This window comes from Gossypium arboreum, chromosome 5 (genome assembly GCF_025698485.1).
Source record: "Gossypium arboreum isolate Shixiya-1 chromosome 5, ASM2569848v2, whole genome shotgun sequence".
Classification (NCBI taxonomy): Eukaryota; Viridiplantae; Streptophyta; class Magnoliopsida; order Malvales; family Malvaceae; genus Gossypium; species Gossypium arboreum.
Genome location: NC_069074.1, coordinates 10,895,371 through 10,916,126, shown reverse-complemented (window position 1 = coordinate 10,916,126; position 20,756 = coordinate 10,895,371). Strand labels below are relative to the sequence as shown.

General features: G+C 33.8%; 2 protein-coding genes, 1 non-coding gene and 1 pseudogene across 5 annotated transcripts; 3 read left to right on the top strand and 1 right to left on the bottom strand.

Moving 5' to 3' along the window:
• Window positions 1-2,991: 2,991 nt before the first annotated feature.
• LOC108451205 (uncharacterized) lies at window positions 2,992-9,676 on the bottom strand (annotated as a pseudogene).
• A 1,599-nt stretch (window positions 9,677-11,275) lies between these two features.
• LOC108453390 (uncharacterized protein At1g51745) lies at window positions 11,276-17,544 on the top strand. 3 transcript variants are annotated; one of them, XM_017751461.2, is made up of 4 exons: window positions 11,276-11,444; window positions 11,985-12,335; window positions 13,317-14,407; window positions 16,116-17,544. In XM_017751461.2, exons 2-4 carry the CDS (start codon window positions 12,145-12,147, stop codon window positions 17,207-17,209), a joined length of 2,376 nt encoding a protein of 791 aa, XP_017606950.1. In that variant the 5' UTR covers window positions 11,276-11,444; window positions 11,985-12,144; the 3' UTR covers window positions 17,210-17,544. The 3 variants fall into 3 exon arrangements, with proteins under 3 accessions (XP_017606950.1, XP_017606951.1, XP_017606952.1); XM_017751462.2 differs by lacking the exon at window positions 11,276-11,444 and adding an exon at window positions 11,452-11,844; XM_017751463.2 differs by lacking the exon at window positions 11,276-11,444 and adding an exon at window positions 11,452-11,848.
• Window positions 17,545-18,321: 777 nt separating this feature from the next.
• On the top strand, window positions 18,322-20,267 carry LOC108453866 (60S ribosomal protein L28-1-like). The gene is made up of 4 exons (XM_017752217.2): window positions 18,322-18,439; window positions 18,521-18,689; window positions 19,180-19,343; window positions 19,950-20,267. Exons 2-4 carry the CDS (start codon window positions 18,542-18,544, stop codon window positions 20,088-20,090), a joined length of 453 nt encoding a protein of 150 aa, XP_017607706.1. The 5' UTR covers window positions 18,322-18,439; window positions 18,521-18,541; the 3' UTR covers window positions 20,091-20,267.
• On the top strand, window positions 19,609-19,698 carry LOC128293616 (small nucleolar RNA R24). Its single transcript, XR_008283796.1, has one exon. It is a non-coding gene; the product is annotated as a small nucleolar RNA R24 (small nucleolar RNA).
• Window positions 20,268-20,756: the final 489 nt, after the last annotated feature.

The following is a 20,756-nucleotide window of genomic DNA, read 5'->3' as shown; positions in this document are numbered from 1 at the left end:
TTGCTTAGACTTCGGCATAGTTTTGAGATGGGTCAGTGTTAGTGGTCTGGCTGCTGACCGGAGATCAAGACTTAAAGCTTTTGACAACAACATTAGCAGAACTATTGCCAGAAATGGTGTCCGTGTCTTATTTTTTCAAACTAGTTGGAGAGTTTCTCTATAGCACGGACCATAAGAAAATTCAAATTCAAAGTGATTGTCGTAGCAGATTTCTTTTAGGGTCTCTTAGTTAAAAAAAATTAATTGAGCTCTTTGAAAAGAGTTGTACTCAAATGAAAGATCACTACCATAAAAAAAATTAATTATGCCTGTCCATTAATAGAAATTACCATCGATGAATGCAATGAGAAGTCATGCTATGTGGATAAGCATGCAGATGTAGCTGGACTTGGCCACATGGAAATCCATATTTATCCTAAATTTGTTCAAATTTATTATGGATGTAGTTCATAATATTGTAAAAATTATTACAAAATTATTGACTACGGTTAGGACAACTTTGTAATGAAATCATAGCTTAAATATTACTTTTGATAATAAAAAATATTAAATATTAAAAATAGAAAAAGTTCAAGTCTTCAAGCCGAATTAATTAGTGAAGAAAAAGAAATAATAATTCTCCAATTATACTCATGATCTACCTGTAAGATTATATAAAATAAAATTTATTGGCTGCCTATTTTAATTTTTAACAATTATATTATTTATTATTCTAATAAATTTTTATAATATTTTAAACCACATTCAAAATTAATTTATTAATATGAATGTCCAAATTCATATAAACATAACACATTAGCTTGTCCAGGTTGATTATGACAATGTGTTTTTAATTATTTTGTAAGTATTTTTAATTGGTATGTCAACATATCAACTTCCCATTGTTTTTATTAGTCACAACAACATCTATTAAGGATGTAGTCAATCAATAACAATTTCAATTAATGAAATGGCTTAATTATTATTTTCCTTATATATTTGAGAGCCAACTGATTTTTTAATTTTTACTAACAACTTTTTAGATTTTTTAAAACCAAATTAAGGCTGATTTAAGATTATTAAAATAGTAACAATATCAACGAAAATGATAATATAGCTCAATCCTAAGTGCTGATGTACGCCAGTCAACCCCTGTTGACTCACCTTGCCATCATCTTCATTTAAGAAAATAGGAACAGATAAATTATGTAGCAGTCACGCAGACAGCTTTACCAAAGACCAAAATACACAGTGTTCCCCTTTCCCAAAGCTTCATTATTCATTTGGAAAATCCCCTCACATTCTACTCGTGAACCAGCAAAAGGGAAATCCTTGCAACCTCCGTCCAAGCTTCATCGCACCAACAGGAAGCAGCTCATCTTCATTCCAGCGCCCGTTTCATCAGTTCCATATACACAGCTCACAGCTGCTTCTCCTCGAACCAATTCGAACTTGCAATAGTCTGGTCGGTCAGTCCGCCACCTATCCGCCGCGCATATCTCTGCCACGTTTGCCTGAGCTTCCTCTACCCAGAACCGGCTTTCTTCATTATCAAACGCTTCCTTTGCCGGTTGACGTGCTTCCCGATTCCCATCTCCCAAGGTATGTCTTGCTATTTTCATTTCTTTTTTATCCCTTTTTATTATTTTTTATGACAATTAAAATTTGTTTAATCTTTAAAATGGTGTTAGTGACGTCTAATGTTAAAATATGCTGGAGTAAACTAGGAGTGGTAATCAAGCAATGAACAAGCGTATTTGGACAATCTAAAAATGGACCCAATGTGTTTTGCTCACACTGTTTCTATTTCAAGAAATCCCCAAACCCCATTTTTAATATTAGAGCTTTCTTCTTTCATAAAAAAAAAGAAAGGAGGAGGTTGCTTGTTATGGTAACCGCAATCCTCTCTTTGTAGGATACCATTAAAGCACTGGACCAAAGAAGCTTTATTCAAACCTTTAAAGGTACACAGTAAATGGATGTTTATCCCTAGAGATAAAAAATTCTAGGAAAACAGTGCAAGAGATGGAGCAGCAGAACAAAGTTCCTTGATGTAAAGGCCAAATAAGTCAACAACGAAGGGTGGAAATAAGCTATCCAAGCAACCTTGTTTGATCGCTGTTATTGATTTGCAACATGCTGGTCCAACGTTCAGCTCGTTAGTCAAAAACACATTGACAAGGTCTTGGAAGCAAGCTTCAACAGACTGCAACTGTGACTCACATGACTGAATTTCACTAGGCTCAGCAGAATAAGTGGAAAGCATTGCAAAAGGTGGAGATCCATTGGTAAGAGGAAAGAACGGAAACTGAGGTGGCGGCACCGGTGACTGTGTTGCGTTAGGAAAGTCTGGATGACGGTTGCATGTGAAGGGATCTGGTTCATAGTATTCTGAGCTACCACTAGCTGCATGAATGACTACCCCTTGTATTGCCCACAGAACTGAGCTGGCTAAGAAAATCAGCAATGAATCGGAAAGCATTTTCACTTCTTTAGCAACAAAAACCGTCAGAAGCATAAGTCTCAAATTAACGAAACCAGAAAATGTGGTTGGATTTTATGGTGTGGGATTTGAGAAGTTAGAGTTTGCAGCTGAAACTCTACCTGCAATGAAAATTGGTTACCATGAAAATGTTGTGACTCTTAAAGATCATGCACTCTTTTCTTTCCTAGTTGTTTTTCTGTCAAATGCATTGAGTGAAACATAATCTCTAATGTGATCACTCCGATGTTACGGTCCGTGGGCCTCATCCTCGGGTTTAAGAACCGTACGGGCTTAGAACTCAAGTCTCGACACATATCGTTAGCAGTGTCGCTTGACATATGTACATGCTTTTTTTTTCCCTAACACTTTTCTTGGTAAACGTTCTGTGAGTACTTACATTTGACGAATCAGGAATGAGCATAGAGTTTGCAATGCAAAACAGAAATTTGAGTTGCACTGCCAAATAAATAGAAGTTCATGACCACTAAAAAGACATGAAAATTCTGTTTTGATCTTTAATATTAAGCAAAATTGGGTTATATTTTACATTATAGCTGAAGCTTTATAACAGTACCTCAATGATGCAACATAAATTGCTTTCCTTCAATGAAGGTCCATCCTAGCTACTATAATTAATATGTAAAAGACGGCAAGTTTCTAATCAAGAAGCTATAGCTCCCACTCACAATCAAGTTTTCAAAGAGAAAAAAAAAAGGCCCAAAATACATAGAAAATGCAAAACTCCAGTTGCCAGGAATTGCTCCATCATAAGTTTTCAAATAGGAGACATTTTCTCTTAGGCAGTTCTCTTTGAAGAGAGAGAGGATGTATCCGGCTTCTCAGCTAGATAGTGATCAAGCATATCTTCTTCATCATCTGCAGTAATCCAAAGTGATCAGACAGTTTCTTTCTTCTAATTTGCTAACACTTCTGGCTTCAGTTTTACTTGAAAAAATCATAATTATGAAAGCATAAATCAAAATAATGTTCATGGCACAATCAAGTACTAAATAGTCTGGTCTGCCATCACCTTCAAAGTCATTGTTGTCCAAATCAATGTCTTCCTCGTCTTCCTCGTCATATCCTTCTCTCACTGGAGTTGCACCTTTCTGCAGAAGAGAAAGTCACTATATTAAAGATGCACCTTTTATGAATAAAACAGACAAATTTTATCAATATCACCCTGTATTCGTTCTTCATTGAATCATGACTGCTTTCCACCATTAATCCAGTTCATCTTTGTCTGAATAATGTTAAATAGACTTCTCATCATGCATATACATTATATTGTTTAATACTAACATGCCTTCATTGAGTCTCATGTTCTTTTATTATTATTATATCGCATAACTAAGTCTCAGATTCAACATAGGGGAAAGTTATGACTTAATACAGTTATTGATTATGTTATTTTCTTAACGTGGTGGACATATATATTAGAGAAAGAATTATCAATCAAGGGGTACAGAACTGGAAATAGACCATCCAAATCCAACCTTATTTTCAGAGATTATTAGCCAATTGAAAGGAAACAACAATGTTCTTTTATTTCCTGGAATCCCACAAAATACATGGTTACAATGTTTTGTTTCTACAATGTTATAAAGAGGAAAAATTAGGAAGTATAGTTACCGCACTAGCTCTTCCATTTTCAAACCACTGCCTGCCTATGAGCTTCTTCTCTTTGGGTGCCGTGAGAGCAGACTCGGGAATTAGCCTGAGATTTGATGCATACAAAAAATCAAGGAAACTCTTCGTTCACTGAACTATAAGAGAGAAACTAGCACAGGATTATTTCCTAGTCGAAGCTATATGGATGACCCAGTTATGATTGTTGCTATTGTTATTATTATCATACATATCAGAGAACTAAAGGCCCAAAGTGAATGTGGGTATGAGGCATGATCCTCAAAATATAAGGGAAAACTTAGCAAAAAGGCAAAATCTGCATGTTGCAGATGTACCCAAGTATTCCATTAAACCCAAGTTCAAGTAATGCAGTCCTAGAAAAAAAATTATATCAAACTATATGTCACACTCTAATCTAAGTGCCTTTGTTTTTAATTAACCATAAAGCAAGGTTATATGGAAACATCTCCAGGATTTTTTTTCTTCTTTCTCACGTAAGATCTCCATGACGCGAATTGTGTTTCTAAGTGTAGAACGAGGACAGAAACTGCATTTCAGTTATTTCCATTTTATCCCTGGTGACATGGAACCTTTTGTTAAGAACAGGCTTTTTCTATTCCATTTTATTCATAAGACATTACATAAATATTTATACACATAGTAAGCCTAACTTAGGAAACTCTATACTAGGAAATAGACTAACTCTAGGGATGCTGTCTAAAAAAACAGCCTTAAAGTTAGGGATAGTAATCAGTAAAATATTTACAGAATCCTATCTGATACACTTAAATATTCCTTAATTAGTAAATTGTAATCTGACACTCCCCCTCAAGCTGGGAAGTGGATATCATCCATTCTCAGCTTGCTTACTAGTTTCTGAAATAACTTTCCAGACAACCCTTTGGTAAGTATGTCTGCTAGTTGACCATCAGTGGACACAAATGGAGTGCAAATTAAGCCACTGTCCAGTTTTTCCTTTATAAAATGTCTGTCAACCTCAACGTGCTTCGTACGATCATGTTGAACTGGATTATGTGCAATATTGATAGCAGACTTATTATCACAATACAACTTCATTGGACCTTCCCACTTGATCTTCAAATCTTCCAAAATAATTTTTAGCCATAATAGCTCACAAATTCCAAGAGCCATCGCCCTAAATTCAGCTTCTGCACTAGATCTAGCCACAACATTCTGTTTTTTACTCCTCCAAGTCACAAGATTGCCTCCTAGGAAAGTGCAATAGCCCGAGGTTGATCGGGAATGAGAAGAAGTTGCCAGACAAAGAAAAAAAATCCCAGAATTTGAGCTAAAAACCTGGCTCGGATACCATGTTAAGAACAGGCTTTTTCTATTCCATTTTATTCATAAGACATTACATAAATATTTATACACATAGTAAGCCTAACTTAGGAAACTCTATACTAGGAAACAGACTAACTCTAGGGATGCTGTCTAAAAAAACAGCCTTAAAATTAGGGATAGTAATCAGTAAAATATTTACAGAATCCTATCTGATACACTTAAATATTCCTTAATTAGTAAACTGTAATCTGACACCTTTATGGGAACATCGAGTAGATGTACTAGCAAGCAAGACACAGGTACCATTTAAGTCCCATACTGCCAAGATAAGAAACTGACAGCGCATGCACATGTGCATGTACATCTTGTTCCAGGTCAAGCACTTCTTTAGCAAGGCATTTTTTACACAATACTGATAACAAGGAACTTTAACATGTTTACGGTGCCAAACTTGCAGATTTGAGAATAAAAACCTAAGAAAAAAGTAATGTGCGAGTGAACATCCACATATGCACAAAAAACATTCGGCTATCAAACTCACTTGGCCCGCTCTAGTGCCAACTCTGCCTCAAACCTTTCTCTCCATGCTGAAAATGTATCAACAGTAACAGGTTCTCCATGCGGAACAATTACCTGAAAGGAAAAGGTCCGATGATATAGTTCCTCCTGCATAAAGACTAATATTTACTATTAAGAGAAAACCTAGTGATCTCCAACTTGAAGCATTCTGATTTGTGATCATAAATTGTTTTATGTTGTTCTTATTGGGTTTACAAAGTAGATACATTAAGCCTGTATCAAACTGATCCAAACAAAAAATGGATCACAATGCAGCTTTGTTAGATAAGCTTGGGCATTCTTACAGGAATTGACCAATTGGCATTAAGCGTTCTATCTACAGACCTATGCGCGTACATGAGTCCATGGACATAGCATTGCGTGCAACTAGCAGGTGCACAGCAATATAGGAATGCAAATAGTTAGGTAAAATATGCTCAAAATTAAAAGTAATATTTTCTTGAAAACACGATAAATGGTCACACCTCATCTTTGGCAGCCTCTTCTTCTTCAGCATTGTCAGGACAAGCATCTTGGCCATATCTCTCAGATAACCATTCCTTGGCTGATGAGACCAAAGTGTAAATCATGGCCATTCCAAGATTTTCAGATGCATGAAGGCACGAAATGAAGTGAGAATCAGCACAACATGGACCAATTAAGCTGTATTGCCATAAGAAAAAAATTGATAAGAGGCATATGATCTAAAAATAACACTCAAGAAGCCACTAGAAAGGAACACTTGAGCTTCTTTAACGGTTCCCAATCAGTAGGCTTTACATTTATTGGTTTGTAATGACATGGGCTTGGGAAAGACATGATACTGACTCTAGAGAAAACAGAACTTATCGAAGAATATTTCCTGTAAGCTTTATATAGAATCAAAGAGAAAATTAAAAGTTCCAAGGTCACCTCCTGTTCAAGCTTTAGCTTCAAAACTTTCAGGTCACTGGATTGTATTCCTCGTATACTGAAACAGAAAACAGAAAATGCAGGTTATTTTATGAAGTTCATAAAAAAGAACAAGATCGTGAGGGGTAAAGAATGTGTCTTTCAAACAATACCCCAAATGATCAAGACAAAGCCCATTCAATTTCAGTAGATGGATTAATCAGAAAGCAACTAGGAAAAAACTGATTCAGTGCCTGATATCCATGATCATGAAAGATGTTAAACAACGTCAATATTCATAATTAATTACATTCAGAATATGGTTAGTGTATTTTAGTCTGAGTAATTGTATCAGTTAGAGTCCACAATAAAGAACGCACACAAGCTTGTCTGTAAGGATAAAATGCTTATATTGACATGTTACTGCAGCCATTTGCATAAGGTTGCTTGAAGCGAAACCGTGTTTGAAAATAGAAGGACAAAAGCCACTTTTGAAGAATTAATTTCATGGATAACAGAAGGCATGATTTTACAATTCATGAAACATGTAGCTCTAACTGAATATTAAAAACACAACTGAAGTTAGTAAGAAAAAGTCAGTTGTTTGCTGGAACAATCTCAGATCGGATAAGGGAACACCCATTGAGATCAAGGAAACATTAAGATTTTGCTAGTTATGGGAAATTTTAAGGGAAAAAGGATGGCAGACTGTTCTGCCTAATAGCTAAGATTCATAATCACCTTCCTAATTTATGGCACAATTATTGGATTAAAAACTTCTCCATACTCCCCGTGGAGCAATGCAGATATGAGCTTCAAACAAAAGGAACAAAAATTTCTCTCGGATCATTTGGGTGAACGGGGACAATCACAAACATGCTTATAAATGGAGGCATGCATATCAACACATTGCACTGAAAGGACATACTAAACTTTTTACATTCAGAAGTGGAGGCTCATCTGGATATTTTTCTGTATGCGAGAAAATCAAAGCCAGCTGAACTGCAACAGAAGTTTGGGCAATAAGTTCAGATCCCGAACAAAAGGCGGCAATTAAAATTCATAAAAGCAATAAATTGAATCAAATTTGATGTTATAAATTTATTTCTCCATGTCTGCGTATAAATGTGGCAGATGATAAATATCACAAACCACAATTTGTTGGATTATATCAAAAGAATAACCTGGTGTTGATTGATCTGTGTCCTCATCCTGTCAAACACAAATGGGACAATTAGTTGTCAAGTATAAGGATCATGGAAAAGAAATAACCATATAGAAGCAGAAACTAAGTATGCAAACATTCTTAATCATTTAAAGGTGCATTGTTGCCACTCAGCAAACAACTCTACCTCTACTAGTCCATGCAAGTTTAATGTCACCATAAAAGCCAGAATAACAAAAAAAGAAAAAAGAAAAAAATGCCGATGACTTAACGCACCTGAGGAGTTAAATCTTATTTGGAAGCATCTATTGGAAGTGCTTAGTCCACTCTCACCAGAGTGAATTTCTGATATAAAAGCTACAATCATTACAAGTCAGGAGATGATGGGAAGTTTTAGCAGGCGAAAAAAAAAAACATGAGTTCAACAAAGTAAAGGCAGAATGACCTTTTAATTCATACATAAGTATTGCTCCTAGGGGTTCAATTTCCATTTCCTGCTCCTGTACATGGTCTATAAACATAGATAAATGAATTAACGTTAAAGGAAGAATATCATAAACCAATCTCAACACAGCACCGGATTCTTCTATAAGTTGATCGAATAAGGTTTAATCAATATCACTAAACGTTAAGCCGATCATATTCCATACTTTCATGTCCTTAAAGTATTTGTTAGTGCCCTTACAGTTTTGATGGTTGATCGGTGATTTATAAGGTTGAGCAGCTATTATGTGCTTGAGATTCTCTGAAGTCTGTACTTTTACATTTAATTTGCTTCACTACTGATAGTAGCTTAGATTTTAAAACATCGATCATTATGAAGTAAATTTCATTACATCTTACAAAACCTAACCCCAAAACCTCCATATCAATTCCATCTCACCCAAAAAGCAATGCCATTGTTACAGCTGCTGGGTAAAAAAGAAAAGCTTTATCGCTTCGTATTACACGTTAAAGAAACAAAATCAAATTGCATAGATGAACACATAAAAAAAGATAATTGAATACTAAGAAAGAGGGGGTAAAAACTTAATTATGCAATTTGAGATCGTTGAATGAGCACTCTCAAAGACTAGATTGGCAACAGAATTGCAAAATTTTATTTTTTAGGCATTCTTATTGAATCAAAAAAAAAAAAAAAAAACAGTCATGGTTGTGAATTTGGGATAACATTCCTTTTATGCATTTTGTTTTTGGGTTTGCTTCTGCTTTTATGCCTTTGATTCAGCTCGGAAAAAGAACATTAAAATTTAATTGAATAAAAAAATTGTTTTACAACTCTCTTCAAAATATAAATTTTGTAGGAAAAAAAGGGGTAGGCAATCACTAATCAATGCTTAATTGCCTAATAAGAGCCGTTGATCAGAAAATCGGAATCATAAGTTCCTAATCATCATCAGCATGAAGGCACGTTCTTTTAGAGCCGTAGATTTGGGGGACCCACTACATGCAATTAGATTGAAGACGAATTGTAAGAAAAAATAACGTACAACTGTTTGTCCCAAATCAGAACATTTTCCTTTTTCCTCTTCCGGACCGGACATGACGCGGAGTTCAGGAAATGGATCCTTTTTTTTTTTTTTAGGAGGTTCAACGAGTTCAGGAAATGAATCGATGCGCTCACAAGTTACATGATTCATGGCGCCATAGCTTACTAGGCGCATTTCATCCCTTTAGAATAAAAATGTTCTTTATTTTTGGAAAAGTAGGTTTACAAATAAACTAAAAAGCTGGCCAGTGGCTACCCTCACATGTTGAAAACCCTATATATTTTTAAAACCAGACGTCGGATTGGTACCTTCCCACTTAAATTCGATTTTCATTTTTACGAGTACAACATATTTTATGATGAAAAATAAATGCAACAAAAAGATTAATACTATGACTAACTATAGATACTCTAGCTTCAACAAAAAATGTATATTATTTTCTAGGTAAAACACATTTACTCTCATATAGAATCAACAATATTTACTTCTCCTTTAGGTTGGAAGAAAATCTCATTAACCGTTATTATCATAATATCATATATCTATGTATTGTTTATTTTGTTTATGTACTTTTTCCATTTTAATTGCAAAATAATGAATTTTTAATTACATATTAAATTAAATATTTTGATTTTTTCGTTAAATATATATCTGAGTATTTCATATTTATGTTTAATTTAATTATTTTATTAAAGTTGAGTTGAAATCGTTAAATTAGTTTATATAAAACTAATTGATTACCATTATTATTAAACATAGAGTGAAAAAGAGATTGATGAAACATGCAAAAGAAAAAACAAAAAAGACATAAAATCATTTTAAAGTTATTATATATAGTCAACTTTTTTTTTAATAACAGCCCTATTTGTTTACTAAATTTTGGGTTGTTATATAGAGGTGATTTTATATACTTATAACAATATTTGATATTTAAATTATTTTTTAATTTCAAATTTTAAAACTATAATATAGTAATAATGATATTAATTAGTGAGATTTAAATTGTATCTTTAATAAACCTTACTAATGTAATTTCATTTATTAAATATATTTATTTAATAAAATATGATTAATATGTTTTTATATAAAATTTTAACATTTTATTGAAATAATATATTAACTAAATTTTTATATTTTTATTTCACGTAATAATAGAATTAATTTGACTAAAATTTGGGACAATAAATTATTATAAAGAACTAATTTAATAAATAATACACGTTATGGTTATTGTTGTCGATAAAAAAATTGTAATATAGAATAATATATTATTATAAAGAATAATTATTATAAAAAATTATACAATCAAACTAAAATTAATAAAAATATAATAATAATTATTATAAAATTCTTAACTAAATTGATGTTATAGATTAATAAGACATTAATTCAATTGAAAATTATTAAAATACCACATTCATTAGTAAAAGAAAAATGTGTAATTTATGTTTTTTATATAAATTTTAAAATTTTGTATATAAGTTTTAGCAATTATGTAGTAATTTTCACTACTCTTTCTTTTTTAACTGTAAATTATCAAAAACAATATCATTTTATAAGATAATAAATATTAATTGAAGATATTTTTATTCTTATTTTTACATTTTTATATAAAATCTAATAAAATACATCACAACTTAAATAATATTTTTATATTTAATTTTACCATTTCAATCAAAATTATATATTTTTATATTTAATAAATGTGTTGATAAATATATTGGGCCATCATTTAATCTAAATTACATGCCATCTTCAAATGTAATCATCACCGTTTGATTGTTCATTTGTAATGAACAAATCTTATCCCACGGTTAGAAAGATTCCTATGATGCCAATGTGCGTACAGTTACCAAAATAGTTCTTATATTTTATTTCTTAATATAATTTTCATATCTTTCCTCTCACAAGCTTCAACCCAAAACGCCAAGGGAAAAAAAGGGTAAGTTTTCTTATTTTTATTTTTATTTGATGATCCAAGCAGAAGCCTTTCTTTCAGCGTTTTTCTTCTCAAAGGCTCTCTTCTTCACTATTAATCTCATTATCTCTCGCTCTTTTCACTCTCCTCATACATTTTGCCAAATAAAAAAAAAAAAGCCCGTAAAAATCTTTGACCAAAAATGGATAAAAAGTGAACATGCACAAGGAAATCTTTCCAGAAAAGCCCAGAAAAACTGAAATTTATTTAAGGAAAGTGAGCAAGGAACCAAAAACTAATCTTCAAATCAGAATAAGAGAAAAAAAAATTTCCCCAGATCTTTTTTTTTTTTCTTTTTGGTTGTTTAACTGCGTCTGTCTTTCACTACACTTAGATCCTTTTTCGTTCATAAACCCCTTCAAGCGTAGGTTTTTAATCTCTCTTTTACGACTTTCTTTTATGGGCTCATCTTTGTTTGTATTTTTTTTTTCTGGATTTTAAGTTGCATGTGGGATTAAGTTTTTTTGTTCTTATTTCTAATTATTTTTGTTTTTTTTAATTCAGGGTTTCGAGTGCGTATACATTTGTTCAAGCAATCGATTATTTTGGCTGTTTTAGAGTATTGGGTCTGCTTCAAAACGGAGTTTAAGGATTGAATTTGAAAGATCGGATTTTTTTTGTACCATTTATTTTCTTTGGAGGATTTTGCTGGAGGGGGTTTCTGATGGGGAGCCCCGATGAGCCCAACATAAAGGGCATTGATGCGTCGGTGGGTGGCTTGGTTTGGGTCCGACGCAGAAACGGTTCTTGGTGGCCGGGTCGGATTATGGGCCTTGACGAGCTCTCCGAGGGTTGTTTGGTTTCTCCAAGATCCGGTACCCCTGTTAAGCTTCTTGGTCGTGAAGATGCAAGCGTGTGAGCCCCCTTTTTTTAATCTCTTAATAACTTTTCAGATTTCATTTGAAGAGGTTTAATAGCTTGCATTACTATTTATGATTCTTTATAGTAGTTTTCTTATATTCAAGCTTATTTGTTTAGTAGTTTTGACAGTTTTGTCATTTTTATATTGCTTAATCAATAATATGCTGAAAAAAGGGGAAATATTTCACACACAAAAATATATATTTATATATGGTTCCATTTTGAGGAGAAGATTGCAAGCTTGTCGTTACAGCCCATATCTTGCACTTTTATGTTGGTATCTATGGTTTTGGTGGTAACATAGGGTAGAAAGTGGAGTATACATGGTTCTGTTGCATTAAGCTTGATGTTTGTGCTTTTAGAGAACCATTTAACTCATGAGGTACTGTCTTTTGAATAAAATCTTGTGTCTCCTTTTTTACTAGTCAAAAATTTAGCTTTTGGTGACTTGAGACAAAGTTTTTGTCATTTAGCATTGCTGATTTTATGAATTTTACTCTCTAATAGCCATTTATAAATGTTGTAGCTAATAGGCATTGGTTCTCTGAAGATAAATTTCTTAATCAGTTCAGTAGTTGAGTGTTTGTTCTGTCACACTGTAGTAGAGTTTGTAACCATAACTTGTCACAATTGTGGTTTTGAATATATGACTGTTTTTTTCCTTTCTAGATAATGACAAATTAATTAGGTTGAGGGTTTTACCTTTATATCCCCATCATATTTCTTTAGACCTTGTTCCATGCTTTATGATTTATGAGTAAAGCACTGCTGCTGCTGCATTTTTCTTCTTCCAATTTCTAAATGATTGAATCCTCCTTCCATTAAATAAAAGATTTCTTCAGAAAGATTCATCTTTGAAGGCTACAATATGTTGCTCAAATGATCATCACCACGTAGAAAGAGATTACTGTGCTTGGAGCTAGTTTTATTACTTTTTTTTTTTTTTTACTATATTTCTTTCTTTCTTGGTTTTAGGGACTGGTATAATCTTGAAAAGTCCAAGAGGGTGAAGGCCTTCCGTTGTGGAGAATATAATGAATGTATTGAGAAAGCAAAGGCTTCAGCAGCAAATTCTAGCAAGAAAGCAGTGAAATATGCTCGAAGAGAAGATGCTATTCTTCACGCTCTTGAGATTGAGAGTTCACGTTTAGGGAAGGATCATCCAGGTTATTTCTCTAGAAAAGATAATTCTGGTGGTGACCAGGGTAGTTTGGCCAGAGAATCACCAACAAGCATGTCACATTCTGGGAAAGAAAATGAGGATACATCTGATGAAATGAGTGAATCTGAGGATAACTCAGATTCAGCTCCAGAATTATCACAGTCTGGCATATCCTTTGAAGAGCCTAATCACATTAATGGTACTAAGGGGCACTCTAAGCTGATCAAGAGAAGAAAAACCCCAAATGATTCTGAGGATGATGGATCTGAAAGAATCAAGCGCATGAGAGGACTTGAGGATCTAGGTATGGGTGTAGGACCAAAAAGAAAATCACAGGCTGCAGGGGCACCCGAGCTAGTTCAACAAGATAATGGTTCATTCTATGGACCAAATTCTGGACATTGCTTGTCTAATGGAGGTCCAATGAATGGTAGCAGAAATCATTCATTATCACTGAAAAGAAAGAGATCTCAAGTGGCAAATGTTCATGAATTCCTGAAAAGGAAAAACCGTCGCCGACCATTAACCAAGGTTTTGGAGAGTACAGCTGTTGTGTCAGTTCCAGTTTGTGATGAAATTCCAAGCTCAAGTGGTTCACCCCTTAGGGGACTTTCTGACAGCAAGGTTTCTGGAATAGATTCTAATGAATCACCCAAAAGTGCACCTGCAGTAATTAACAACGACAACAACAATAGTAACAACTCAGATAGTACTGGAGTTTCATGCGAGAATGGCATCTCCTTAAATGCTGCTGAACATGCTGCTGATGCTGATGTTGATGCATCTTTAACTAATAATAAGACAAAAGAGAGAGAAATTTCCAGCACACCAGGGTTAGCTGAGAATGAATCTTCTAGCAGGCTATTTGATGTGCCATTTGTTGGAGAAGATAAACCATCTGCAGGTATTCTTGAATTAAACATTTATAAACTGTAGCATTTCTAATTAGGACTGCATCATTCTTGTGTGCATAAACATAATCTTCTGCTTTCATTAACTGTGCTTGTATTAAGTGGGATTTTATTTATGCTTCTTTTGTGTTATTTTTTTTTTTGGAGGGTGGGGTGTGGTGTTGTTGCAGCTGATGTGTAATTTAGGTTGTTGTTGATTGTCTTGTTAAATAATTTACCATGTTCATCATATGTTTCAGAATATTGTTTTTGTCTTAATGATTATTTCTCAAATCCATGGATTTGTTAGATGTCTAGTTAATAGTGAATCGGAATTAAAATAATTTTGGATTTAACAAATTCAAATTTTTGTACTTTTCAAACCATTTTTATATTGAATTCCAACTAATTTGTCCATAATGTATGCACTTCATTCTTACCATTTATGTAAGAAATGAAATCCAAATCAAAATTTTCAAGTTCATGTTCCCAAACTGAGCATTAAGATATTCTCTCCGCATTTAGCTTTAATTGTGGCTTGTGGTGAGTTGTGAGTTACTCTGGTCTTAATAAATAATAACATTTATATATTCTATCTTTGAGAACTACATAACTCATTTTTTGTGTTTGCATGATTTTGTCTATTAATATGCATACTACATGGACACGGACTCATGTTTATTTTTGGTTGTGGTGATCATTTGCGGGCCAACTGTTTTGCCAACAGGTCTAGTCAGGTTTGTTCACCAACCAAACTATAGCTCGAATCCATCTTGTTAGACTCTTTAGGGCTTCTAAATAGCCATAACTAATCAACTGCAGGCAATATTTAGTGACCTGATGACTTGAGGACAGCTGCGCTGCCCTGGCACGACATGAAGTTGATGCTTTAAGAAACAATGAAGGATGAGTATCCAGACTAGAAGCAGCTAACTCTATCCATATGTGATTTCAGAAATACTAATGCATATATATTTTTTCTAGTAACAATTTGTTCTGATACTGAGGGTGTTGGTTAACTAGCAAATTGGACCAATCAGCAGTAGCCTGTTGTATGACTAACTGAGCTGAGGATTAGATGCCATGGATACGAATGTAAACTGTTGCTTCTGTTTACTGATATCATTGGAGATTAGCTGACTTAATCTTCTTTGGGTTTGAGGGTATTTTGTACCCATGAGAATTCTGTAAGTTGGTATTTAATAGGATTGGAAGTTTAACGCATTGATTTTTATGCTCTCACTCTATCAAAGGGTGATGAATTTAAAAACTGCATCGGCATTAAGGGCGTAATTTGGACCAATAACTTGAATGATCCTGCTAGTTCTTTTTGAACCACTATTTGCCTGAAGACTAAGTTGAAATAGAGTAAAGAAATGAGATTCTCTCTGTTTCTAAAGAACTCTTTTCCTTATTTTATCATGCACCTTTTCTACTGGAATTTGTTTCTTTCTCAACCAATAGAATTTGATATGCCTGATTGCTTCTGCATGGACTATGTTGTTATTTTTCATCATCATCATCATCTTTACTATTATGTCAATCTAAGCACATGGTTAATTCTGGTAATATTTCATTTTATGGATTTTTCTTGTAAAAGTTCCAGTTTGTGGTATAACTAGATGCATGCATGCTCTTCCAGCACTACTCTCTTTTATTTTTGCAGCTGTAGAAATTTTGAGCTTTTCCTACTGCTACTGATTAATCATTTGTTTCTGACAGATTTCTCTCCAATATTTGTATCTTGTTCATCTGAGATGCCTGAAGTTGGTGATTTGGGGAAGCAAGCTGAAATTGAGGGACGTAATGAGTCTGTCTGTACCAGATCAGTGGATGTTTATACAACTAGTATTAGCCAGAGGATAGAGAAAGGAACTGCAGAGTGGCAGTTGAAAGGAAAGAGGAAATCTAGACAAATAAGTAAAAATCAAATACACGACTCAAGAAAATACCTAATCGCAGATGATGAACCAAATGCTTCTGTGGCAGGTATAGAGCGTTTGAATGGATTGTCTCAGGGTTCCTATCAAAAAGTTGATTGCAATGGTGGTGTTGATGGTGGATCAGTTGCTCCATACACTTGCAGCTTGCAATCCAAGTCCAAGTCAGCTGTTCAAGTGCAGCTCGATGGTTTGCAGGACTTGAAGTCCATACCCCAGGAGCCTCGTGTGAGAGGGGAAATAGCAGAAGTAAAAATACTACCTGATGAGTCGCTGAGCCCTCAAAGGTCACTTCCATACCGTCAGTCTCGTTATACTGTTCACTCCAGATATCAGATGAAGGATTTTCCGGGCAAAGCTTATTCTGTGGATTCATCATTATACAATGTTAAGATTGAGGTGAAAGCTAACTACCGGCCACAGCATGTTCCATTAGTTTCCCTCATGAGTAAGCTGAATGGAAAAGCCATAATTGGTCACCCTCTAATGGTTAAAGTTTTGAGTGATGATCACTATGGCAATCTGACTTGTGAAGCCCCTATTAAGGGCACCGAAACGTCTGAAATTGGTCATTTAGTAAAGAGAAAATCAGCAGGTGGACGAGTTCCTAGAAAGCATATGAAACTGCAATCACATTTCCCGCCACGTAAATCAACAAAAGCAAAGAAATCTGGACTATTGTCTAAGAAGACTCGGAAGCTGTCTTCATTGACTGGTCAGAAGATAGGTGTAGGTGACAGGAAACCGGTAACAGGGAAGCCCAAGGGTCCTGTAATAGCTTGTGTTCCTATAAAGTTAGTATTCAGTAGGATAAATGAAGCAGTGAACGGCTCAGCACGGCTAACACACCGGCCTCTAACATCTCGCAATCCATGAGTTGGTGGTGATCCATCGTGTTGTGAAAGTGGTGGCTGATTCATTTTAAAACTATTGCCGCAGCTTGCTTGCATTCATTCTCTCCACAGGTAAAACAAACCCCGTTGTACAATTGAAAAATTGCATTGAATTTGTTGTAGAAAAAGGAAAACTGGTAGGAGTATGAATGAAGGACGATAAAGATCAAGAAGGCTTTCCTGGCTTTGTATATATGAAAAATGTAACATGAGTTTGGGTGTAAAGGAGGTAATATCCATGACCTGATATTGGTTTTTTTTTTTTCCTTTAATTTTAATTCATAAATTTCAGGTTGATTAGTGCCCTACTAACCTAAATTTTTGTTTGTGCTACTTGTTTTTTCTTTCTTTTTTTGCATCTGGGACTTTGTTAATTTATTCCTACTTCCCTTTCTGAACTTTGCTTAATATTATCGTTTTCGGTTAACATACTAAAAAAGCTTTTAAATTAGTATATTTTGTTAATGCAAGCTTTTATACACTTCTTTTTTTTTTTTTTAATTATCATTTGATTTTAATTGAAAGCATATAACTTTTGAGGAGAAAATTTAATCCCCAAATTATAAACAAATTTCATGTTAAATTACTAATGCAATAGAAGTAATTTTGGTTTCAATTAAAATTAAATACTCTATTTAATATATAAAAAGGATTATTTAATTAAGAAAAATTTAAGGTTTACTAGGCGTTTTGCTTCACTCCAATTACTTTGCACTCAGCTAATATCTAATTTTTAAATATTATATTTTTAGGTCTTAAACATCCTTAATTTTTATTTTCTAAAATATGAATTGATAAATAAACGAAACAAAATTATTTTAGTAATAAAAAGAATAGATACAAAGAACAAATAAAAGATTGAAATGCTTAGAACATTGAATTCACTAGAAAATTAGATTAAAAGTGTTTTGCAATAAAAATTTAAGAAGAAAATAGAATATATATATATATATATATACTAGGTACAATCACTATGTGAATGAAAAAAAAAGTATTGTACTGAGAAATTTTTATATCTCACTAACAAATTTTAAGGAGTAAAAAAAGTGTGAGTAAAAATTCCCAAATCTGATGAGTAATTGGGCTACAAAAAGCCCAAAAACAAACCTAAAAAGGAACTGTAAAAACCCTAGAGTTGTAGGCCATATATATTTGTTAAATTTGCTAGTTTCAGTCTGCCGCTTCCGTCCTCTTATTATATATAAACCCTAAGGTTCTCTTTTTTTTTCTTAGCTCAATACAGATATTTGGTCTGTTTGGAGGATTTTAATCTTACTGAGTGCATCTGTTGCAGTTAGGTGCAGGGAAAAGAGAGATGGCGGCAGTTCCTGGACAGTTGATTTGGGAGGTAGTGAAGAAGAACAATTGCTTTTTGATGAGGCAGTTTGGAAGAGGAACTGCTAGCCTTCAGTTCAGCAAAGAGCCCAACAATCTCTACAACCTCCACTCCTACAAACACTCTGGTATTCTTTTGATCCAAAAGTTTCATTTTTTTTTACTATTATTTTTCATTTGAGGATATTTGATCTGAAGTTTTATTTTCTGTTTCATTTCTTTTTCGTTTCTTTAAAAGTGAGGCAGAAATGGTATTTTCTGCATGTGCAGCAGCAGCTTATTTATATATGAATTCGTAGTTATCGAGGAAACGTGAAAGGAAATATTGGGTATTTCTTAGAATTGGATCTGGTTTCTAGAAAACTTGAATGGATTTTTCCTTAATCTGAGTACATTCTAGGATTTTCAGGGGAATCCTAATTGATTTAAAACTCTTAACGAAATGTAGAATAAAATTATTATTTTTATCTTCCGAATGGTCAGGATCGGAGAAGATATAATTTATGACTAACAAGCTATGATGTTTTTCTAGTATATTGTATTTTATCCCCTCCATTTCTCATGTTCTGCACATTTTTGTACGTTTTGTTTTTTAATTGAGTTACTCTGTAATTTTAGGGTTGGCAAACAAGAAAACAGTCACCATTCAAAGTGGGGGCAAAGACCAGTCTGTGCTGCTAGCAACCACCAAGACTAAGAAGCAGAACAAGCCTTCGACCTTGCTTCACAAGTCCTTTATGAAAAAGGAGTTCCCCAGGATGGCCAAGGCGGTCAAAAACCAGGTAAATATTTAGTGTTTTCTGAAACTCATTTCTCTACTCTTTTGTTGGGTTTGCTATTGGTAATTTGCTAATGATGAGGTTGTCTTGTGTGGGGAAAGAAATTGTTTGTCTAAGATCATGTTGGAAGCCTTTTTTATTTTGGCTTTTTTTATCTAATGTGTAGTCTATGAACCAGTAAAATTTGTTGGATTTCTTGGTTAAATAATGATTTGTCTGTCTAAAGGTGTAGTTACTTGCCATTCAAGCATAAATTTTCCTGGAAGATCTTGCAGTGATGAAGCAATAACATGTAAGAAGGATCTATTTGTTGGGTTCTTCTATGAAATTTACTTGTTACGCTTGGCTTCTGAGCTTTGAATGTTACAAAATGTCATTTCAATGCTTATGTTGCTAGCTTTGGGCAATAATGTGTATATTTATGCTGAACTTTACTGTGTGAACTTGCCAAGTGTGCACTGTTTTTGTGCTGTTATTACTATAGATTTTCAATGATATTCTGAGATTTTGTTAGTGTATCTTTCTATGATATCCAGATATTCAGATAATCTAGTTTTAGGTGCTTTTCTAGTCGGTTTTTATAATTAAGTGGCTTCTCCAACATTTCAGGTGACAGACAACTACTACAGGCCAGATTTAACAAAAGCAGCCCTTGCTAGGTTGAGTGCTGTGCACAGGAGTCTAAAGGTAGCCAAGTCTGGTGTTAAGAAGAGGAACAGGCAAGCATTGAAGGTTCGTGGCTGGAAGTGAGCTAGACCTTTCAGGTTGTATGAGCTCTGCTATTTTCATTGCCCCAGACAATTTTTTACTCCTTTTTTGAATTTGTCTTATTTTTCATGGTTTGAACTGAGTTGTTGAATTTTATATCTAGATAGATTTTGAAACAACAGAGATTTGGAGCTATTTAACCCTTTAATTTCCCCCTGATATTGAGACATTTGCTTCTGCCATCGCAATTTTATAGCCAACTATTATCACCTTTTCAAGATAATCCTGCAGCAGTAAAACTTTTTAAGTTTCTGTTGATTGTGAAGTATACAACAAAAGGATGAGCCATAAAAACCAGAAAGTAGAATGCTAATGTCAGGATCAAGTGAAACAAAGAACGAAAATGAAGAACCAGGGCAAGGAAGTTCTCGAAACCAAAACAATCATGAATTGATTGATTAATCGAAACTTGAACATTCATCATTGATCTTTCGTAGGCAATACTTTGATACAAAAAACATACATAACAAGTAAAACAACTTGCTGAAGAAAAGTATAAACTATTCCAGAATGTAGTCTTAGTGCAGCTATAATATGGAAATAAGTACAATGTGAAAAATAAAAGCATGAATGTATTAAAATTTAGGTAAATAGTATCTTAATTTTTCAGCAGTCCCTTCTATTTGCATACCGGGATTGTTTTGTCGT

What these genes read in the sequence shown, in the direction of transcription:
- LOC108453866 (XM_017752217.2), top strand. Translation starts at nt 18,542, where the DNA reads ATGGCGGCAGTTCCTGGACAGTTGATTTGGGAGGTAGTGAAGAAGAAC. An exon ending in CCACTCCTACAAACACTCTG is followed by an intron (nt 18,690 to 19,179) that starts GTATTCTTTTGA and finishes CTGTAATTTTAG; the next exon opens with GGTTGGCAAACAAGAAAACA. An exon ending in CCAAGGCGGTCAAAAACCAG is followed by an intron (nt 19,344 to 19,949) that starts GTAAATATTTAG and finishes CCAACATTTCAG; the next exon opens with GTGACAGACAACTACTACAG.
- LOC108453390 (XM_017751461.2), top strand. Translation starts at nt 12,145, where the DNA reads ATGGGGAGCCCCGATGAGCCCAACATAAAGGGCATTGATGCGTCGGTG. An exon ending in GGTCGTGAAGATGCAAGCGT is followed by an intron (nt 12,336 to 13,316) that starts GTGAGCCCCCTT and finishes TCTTGGTTTTAG; the next exon opens with GGACTGGTATAATCTTGAAA. An exon ending in AGAAGATAAACCATCTGCAG is followed by an intron (nt 14,408 to 16,115) that starts GTATTCTTGAAT and finishes TGTTTCTGACAG; the next exon opens with ATTTCTCTCCAATATTTGTA.